The sequence below is a fragment of the Coloeus monedula genome (genome assembly GCF_965178545.1).
Source record: "Coloeus monedula genome assembly, chromosome: 7".
Classification (NCBI taxonomy): domain Eukaryota; kingdom Metazoa; phylum Chordata; class Aves; order Passeriformes; family Corvidae; genus Coloeus; species Coloeus monedula.
The window spans coordinates 13785000-13792929 of NC_138787.1; the positions used below are offsets into that span (position 1 = coordinate 13785000).

The 7930-nt window shown below is 52.8% G+C and overlaps 1 protein-coding gene across 5 annotated transcripts in view; it reads right to left on the bottom strand.

Annotated features, from left to right (window-relative positions):
- NRP2 (neuropilin 2) overlaps nt 1-6945 on the bottom strand; it is a 98767-nt gene extending 91822 nt beyond the window's left edge. For all 5 annotated transcript variants that reach the window (XM_082284717.1, XM_082284720.1, XM_082284718.1 and 2 more), the window contains exon 1: nt 6813-6945. In XM_082284717.1, coding sequence (XP_082140843.1) covers nt 6813-6885 — 73 coding nt within the window. In that variant the 5' untranslated portion in view covers nt 6886-6945. The remainder of the gene's footprint in view (nt 1-6812) is intronic.
- Between the last annotated feature and the right edge of the window lie 985 nt (nt 6946-7930).

Consider the following 7930-nt stretch of genomic DNA (forward strand, 5'->3'; position numbering starts at 1 on the left):
CAAGGTACATGCATGTTCAAGCACTTTGCCAAACCCTGGTGTGGAGGAGACAAACAGATCTCTTCTGCCAAGGATTCATTACCATTAATGCTCATCCCACCTCATCCCCTGAGCCCTGACCCTGGCTAGGCATAGTTAACGTGGCAGGGGCTCTCACCCCAAACCACACAGCACAACTTTTGCAGGAGGCAGGAACACAAATATGAACTCTCGGACTTAAATCATACAGTTCAGCCATAGGCCAAGCAGAGAGACATAATGCAGAGGAAGCTAATGAGATTAGGTATTTTATTCCCAGTAGCATAGATCATTTTAGCAGAAGCGTGTTTGCTTTGGATTGTGAGATAAAGCTTCAAAGGCTTCCTGAACAAATTAATGGACAAACACACACAAACAACACACGGCTCTTACATGCACATTTCATTGTGGAGCACTACCCACATCCACGTCTTGAGATTTCACACAACCAGGGAAAGTCTCCTGAACATTTCATTGAGGACTTTTACCAGTTTAACTAAAATTTCACTTAAAAGTAGAGACACAGTGAAGTAGAATTTAAAGACTGCTTTTGTGATTTGAACTAGGATTTTGTTCAATTCAAAGTGTCTCAAGCCTGTCATGAGACAAGCTCATAAAACACTGTCTGGGCTTAAGCAAGAAAGAAACGCACCAATCCATCAGTTGAGGAATGCAGCCATTTGACTGCTTCCTAAGGCAACTGGGAAGGGATGCAATATATTCATTTTATAGCACTGGACAGCAGTGAAAGGGGAACACCGGAAAGCTCAGCAAATGGAACATTTTAGCTGTGAGCCTTTGCAAAAAGAGATCATTTCAAATTATTTTTAAATAAGAAGGGAATGTTGGAGGGAGGAAGAGAGAGAAGGAGATTTGGAGACTTCCGATACCTGCAACTTTTTTCCCATGTTAATACACAAAGGAATTAAGTAGAAACCTGAAATGGAGACCTACTCAACCTTCACCATGGAAAATGAGAGGGCCAAATCCTGCATGCAAATCCAGGTAATTTGCTTTGAAATCACTGGAGGTCAGGTGATTTCTACCCGTGGGGTTCTGGACAGGAGCTGACATTGCTTTGTACCACTTGAGCCAGTGACAACCTTGACCTTTAAATGTCCATCCTGTCCAACCCCTCTCTTATACCCTTAATGAGATTTTATATCCTGTTTATCCAACTTCACTAACTATATTATTTGTCATCTTATAGCAGAGGCAAATGTAATTCCAATAGGGCAACCAACTTAATAGTGTTAGTCTTTCTATAGATACGTATACACACAATTCTCCCAGCTTGCTTGCGAATGTAATTTGTGGGTCTGGAATTACAACTCCTGGCTGCTACAGTAATCATCCTGGAGAGCATGTAAGTGTGTGTGTACACATGCAAGGGAGGTGGATAACTGCATTTTGAACTTGGAGAAATCATGCCTGCCTCTCTGTTAGGCTCCCAAGGGCTTGAAGTCTCATGGAAACACACTGCCATCTCCCAGGAATAGGTGGCAGCTTTAGGAGACCGTCAAGTTGCAGGTCAGGCAGTTTCTGACTCCCCAGTACTGCAAGCAGGGAAACAGATTTGGGGAAGCTTGAAGCTTCCTGCATGGCAGCCTGCCACCCTACCTATAGGCTATGTGATGAAAAAACATGGTGGTGAAAATTTGCTGAGCCATCCCCGTTAATGCTGTCAATAGCAGGCTGGTTCAAGGGCCATGGAGACAAGAGGCATTTCTAGTTGTACACATGGAAAAAAGATTCCCCTAGGATTCCTCTGTAAAGAGCTTCAGGCTTGATGAAAGGTGTTCAGTGCCTCTGAAATACTCATTAGTATTATTATTACAAAAAATCCGAGAAGAAAAAAAAAAGCTTATCTCATCTCTCATCTCCCCCCACACCCTCCCAGCTTCCCCACACCTTTTGAACTCATCTGTCAGGGTCCATTCTGAAATGGAATCCTGCTTTTCCCCATCAGGCAGTGGCAGTTTACCCCTGCCTCTTTGCACAGTGACTGGCAGAGCCTCTCAGTCTCACAACACCCCTGGCTTGGCCCTCCCTCCCAGGGGCCCTGTTGGAGCCTCAGAGCACAGTGCAGTGCCTTGGCTGCAGATAGCCCCACGGATGGGATGGGAGGGAAGCAGCACCTCCTGAGCCACTCAGGGAGAGCCCCACCGCGGGTCCCCCTATGCATGCTGCCAAGCAGTAGTGGCTTCAGCCTTTGAAAGTGTGCTCAAATACAGCTGCTGCTGAGCCTCACCACTAGCACCAAAGTTATTGCACATTCTGGTGATCATCTTAAACACATTGTTACCTGCTGAGAACATATTCAGCAGTCAAACAGAGAGGAAAACAGCAGCAAGCTTGGGGTGTGCATGAGGGAGAAAGTTTTTGAGGGGCTCTGGGGGTGTGAGGGATAGCACAGAGAAGGGACGGATGCAGAAGCATGCATGTGTGGGGCAGGCAGCAAGGCAGTCCCTCCTGAGTGGAGGGGCTCTGTGAGCAAGAGGAAAGGTAGAGATCTGTGTGCCTGTAAAGAGAAAGGAAGAATCAGGAAGATTATAAATGTGTGTGTGTGTGTGTGCAAGGGGCTGGGGTTTCCCTCCCTCCTCTTTCCACATGCATCCCTCTTTAAAAAGGGGGTTCAAAGGAACCTTTCAGTAAGACTTAAACAGAGTAAAAGGACAGCATACTTTTGGCTTCACCATCTTCCTAGAAGGGACATAGAAAAGGGCAAGCGTTCAAGCCCCACACAGGCAGCACTTTCACAGCTAGGGGTGACCCAGCAGAACAGCTGGGCAGATGTCTTGCCTTTGTCTCAAATGCACTGGAAGAAATAAGTGCAGGTTTCAAAGACCTGAAGCCCAGAACTTCATCTCTGGAGCCCGTTTTCTTTGACTCAACAAGTATGAAGAGAGGGGAAGAAGCAGTCCAACAGAAAGTCCCTACAGCTATCCACTCCTGCAAGCAATACTTCAGGCTATTCTGCATGCCAACTTGTTGCTTGTACCCCTTTTCCCAACCTGCTTGGGAGGACGTCACCTCACCTAGGCTGTAGCTGGAGCCCCAGCCTTCCAGCATCACTCTAGCTGTTCTCCCTGATTCATGGGCACCGCTTGCACATAGAAAGGGTTACAGATCCAAGTTGTGATTTCGAGTGTTTGGCCCCGTGCCTGCTGACCTCGTGCTGACAAACCTCTCCTCCGTGTCTGTGTTTGCGTCTTTTCACTGCACAGGCATCAAGCCTGGCTCAGGATCTGGCCTGAGATTGCTCTTTGGCTCAGGCAGGGAGCAGGCTGACCCTTTGATTCTGAGTGTGATTAAACCCATGCTACTGTAGCGCTAAGCCATGTGCAACACTGTTAGCAACAGCCCTGATTTATGTTGTTGCTAGTATTGCGGTTTCCACCAGGGTGTAGACAGGGATTTCGAAAATAGCCCAACTACCTCTTTGTCTGTGTGTGTATATTATAATTAGAAATGTGCCAAAGGTCTGTTACAGAGTGAGGATGGAGCTGGAAACGTTCACACCTCACTTCTGCCCCCACCCCCGTGCTGAGACCATCAGCCCCAGCTTGGGTGTGTGCAGGCACATCAGCTCTCCACACTTCCCGGATTAGACAACTGTATTCCCAAGACCCCATGGGGGCACGGTGGTGGTGACTTCACCACACAATGGAGAACAAGTTTAGCAGCTTCCAGTTTGCTCTCAGGCTGCTGCAATCTGCCCCCACCACTGTGACTAAATGACAACTTTTTTTCTATTTCGATTTCAGATAGGATCATGGGTCTCAGATGTAGACAATTTATTTTCCTAGCACAGCTGGTCTGTCAGAGGTCATATAATTTAGCAGCAATCCCAGTGCTTAAAAATTAATTTTTCCTTATTAATACAACTGGGGGTCCCACAGGATAGGATCCCAGCCTTATCTGAACCTGACAGCTTCCTAAACCCCATGAAGGATGCTTTCTCCTCTCAAGCTATCTGCAGTACAAGGCCACCATGTCCTGGTGCCTGGCAGCACCGGAGGTTTCTGCTAGGAAACCAACCCACCCGCCTGCCTGGACCGGCTGCTGGGACAGGAAGCACTGCGTTCTCCAGCCAGCAAAGTGGGGTGCTTTCTCCTTTTAACCTTCTAAAACCACGCACAAGGTGCCAAACACAGAGTAGATACAGGGAAGGAGGATCGGGGGGCAGAAGGAGCAAGGCAGGGAAATGGGAAGCGCCTCCGTAGAGCCCTCTGGGACCAATATGCAGCTTGTCACTCCAGACACAACACACCATGATTTTCTGTAGCAGTAAAACTAGGAAAACAAAATGCACCATCCTAACCTGGGTCAGAGCCCCCCACTGAGCTTGTAGCAGTGGTTTTCAGTAATGCTCTGACAACTATGTGATTCCTAGTCTAAAAAAGCTTTTGTTTCCAGTAAGAGCTGAGTTAACAGCACACGGGCATAAGGCACTACACTCAGTGCTCGCGTGGGTGTGTGTGTGCGCATGTTTGTATATGTGGCCGTGTGCTTCCTTGGCAGAAATTTGTTTTGGTCCCCCTCCCCACCTTGCTGCATTCTCCTAAGTCACTACTAAAAATAATAGCTTTTAAATAAACTATTCGGAAGGCTTCAGAGTAAGCTTTGCTCAGAGCTGCATAAACATCATCTGAATGGCTTAGTACTTGGGTCACTCAAATCTGTTACTTTCTTACTTCATTGCTTTTTACAGAAAAATGAAAAACACACAGCCATCGAACCTTCAGATTTATCTTCACAGGTCTCCCACCCACTCTCCCCCATGGTTATCTCAGGGTTTGCTTGGCTACATACAAATTGGCAGCTGCACTGTTTATCTCTTACTGTAGAAATATTGCATGAGGTTTTTTTCCATGTGGATTATCATATTATTGTCTATTAAAAACGTCTCCCCTCTCTACTAACCTCCCTTAGGGAACCTAAAGAGGGACTTTCATAATGGGGGAAGGCTTTCAGATACACCAGACTGAAACATAAATCCATCTACCTCTGGCATGTTTTCCTTACTAGGCTGGCTAATTTACTGGAGCTAAGTGTAGCCTGATCGAGGTTTGCATCCCATTACCCCGTACCTTTGCTCGCTGTGCTGGCAATAAAGTCATTTGATCGGGTTTGCAGCCGGTCAAATCATCATCTCGGCAAACCACCGGTGGTGTCGGCCACAGAGAGGCAACTTCCTTGCTGGCTCCAACACCATGTGATGCTCCGCTTAGCCGGGAAAACCCCGCATTCAAATAAACACTGCTTGCAGCGACTGAATGGCCTGAGAGACACGGTTTGCTCACAAACCTCTCCCTAGTTAACAGTCCTGGCGCCGAATTCACTTCAGGATAGAAGGAGGTGCACGCATGGACACAGGCACACACGCGCACTCAGCAGCCACAGGGATCACAACCAGGCTGGCCAGTGCACCATCAGGAGCCAGCCTCAGGTTACAGCCCTATCTGCCATAGCACAAAACACACTCCAGGAGATCAGACACTGCTTCTGCAACCGGGATCATCTGAAAAGACTGTTGCGCTCAGGAAGGGCCTCCCAGGACACTGCCCTTTCTCTTCATCCCATCAAGTGTGTATTCGTTTTCCTACTTGAACAAAAGATGGGATTTTTTTTTTTCCTTTCCTTTATAACCGTAAGGAAGGAGGTGATGCCAACCGGCATCTGAATGTTTATCGGGAATGTCTGTGCTTCGCTCTGCAAAAGAGAGGGATTTTCTCAGGCAGCAGAGACTCTCTCACTTCCCCTTTTCAAGGGGAAGCTGGGTGGCCACAAAGCTCTGGGGCAGGAGAAGGCAGAATGCACTCTGCCATCATCTAACACTGCTCGGGTCAGACCGCAGCTCAGGGCCCTGAGCCATGTCCCGAGGCCCCGACTAACGGGAAGGCAAATCCACAGCTCGGCAGCTGCTGGCTTGGCACTACCGTCCTGCCAGGCAGCTCCTGAGCGCAGAAGGAGCCCCGAGAGAGCACTGGACGGCGTATCCTTTTCTTGCCGAGACTATTCCAGACTGGGACCCTGTTGCCCCCATTACCGAGACTCAAAGCCAGTGGCCGGGGAGCACAGGGCCCAGCCTCAGCCTGCCCCACTCCTGTCCCCATGCCGAAGCAACGCAAAGACGGGTTTCATCCCAGCACCTCCTGACAGTCCAGCCTAGTTCTTCAGCGAGGAACAGAAAAACACACTCGCGTCCCAATACCTGCCATGAACCCGCCTTGTCCCAGGACAGCCCGGCCTTTGCAAAGTAAGTGCCGGTCCCGCACGTACAGCGGGCAGCCTTTCCTGAGGGTGCCGCCGCTAAGCTTCGCCCGCTCCCAGCCCTGCACGACCCCGGCTGCCTGCTCCCGCCAGATGATTTTAATTTCTCACCTAAAGTTTCCCGAGGTTGTAACCGGCGCGGGGTAATAGGCATTCGGATGCTCGTGTCCGGCATCTGGCTGGTCCCTACCGCTTCCCCTCCCTTCCCCGCAGCTCCCCAAAAAACCAGTACGCAACTTTCCCGTGCGGCTCCGTCCCCTCTCCCCTTCACGCCGGGCGTTGGGAGCCGCGCGGCTGCAGCCGCTGCGCTCCTTGCCGGGGGTGCGCCATCCCCGCCCCACCGCACGCATGAGCCCCTCCAAAACCCGTGCTGCGAAGGCTGCGTGGCGCAGCCGATCGCTCATGTATTCCCTAAATTTATTCCCACGCAAAGCATCTACGCGTGAGACCGGGACCGCGCCCGGGAACCCGAAAGTTGGGCGGACAGGACCATCCCTCGTCCCTGAAGGGCGCCTTACCTGTCTCCGTCGTACCTCCGGAGCCGGGCAAGCACAGCCCTAGAAATCCCCAGGCGAGAAGAAACGTATCCATCCTCCAGAACAAATTGTAAAAAAACCCGAAACCCACAGCACAAGACCCGAGGCTGTGGGGCTGGGCTTCACCTCCCTACCCCGAGCGCGCCGCGCCCCCGTGGGCGCCCCACTCGCGACCAGCTCCGGCGGGGCTCAGCGAGGGGCGGCGGCGTTCCCCGTGCCGGGGCTGCGGGGCGGGCGGTGCCGGCGGAGCGCCTCTCCCCTAGGGCGACCCGCGGGGCCGGCGCCTCGGCATCCCCCGGGGCGCGGCGGCGGTGGTGCGGGCTGGGGCGCCGTCTGCGCCTCCTCTCCCTCCCCGCCGGCGCCTCGCAGCCTTTTCAGGCAGGGCGGCATGTGGCTGTCAGCGCCGAGCGCCGGCGCCGCCCCCCGCGCCCCCCCGCCCGCCCGCGCACCGCCCCGCGCCCGCGCACCGCGCCGCCCCCCGCGCCCCGCCCCGCCCGCCCCGCCCGCGGACAGCGCAGCGGCCCCGCAGCGCGGGGGCCGGGGCAGCGCGGGGCGCGGAGTGGCCCCGCGGAGCCGGGCGCGTCCCGGCCGCGCTGCCGTGCCGCGGGTGCCGGCCGGCCCCCGCCCGAGCGCTGACGGCCCCGCAGCGCAGGCAGGAACCAAACCTGATGGAAATAACGGCAAAAGAGTCGGCTGTACGAAGGGAGACACCCAGAAATTGTCGGATGGGGGAGCATCAGGACAAGAATTGCCCCTGCTCGTGGGCTTCCGCCGCTGCCGGCCGAGACCCAGAAGCGCCGAGCCTCGGCCAGAGCCGCCTGCCAGAGCGGGGAGTGGCAGCGGGAACCCCACGCTGCCTCTCTCCTGGCACCCACGTTGCGGTGCAAAGGCTGCTACAAGGGACAAATGCAAACTCCTCCGGGACTGCACCACAGTTGGCTTCCAAGCTCCAAACCCGTTTTCTTCTGGATGCTCTTTAAAAACACAAACCGAGAGTAGCGTTCACATAGTCATCCTAGAAGTGCTCGGAAAGTTTGTTTGCCTTTACCCTGTGAGGGTGGGGAGTCTCTGCCCGAGCTGGAACTGCTGGGACCGTGGGT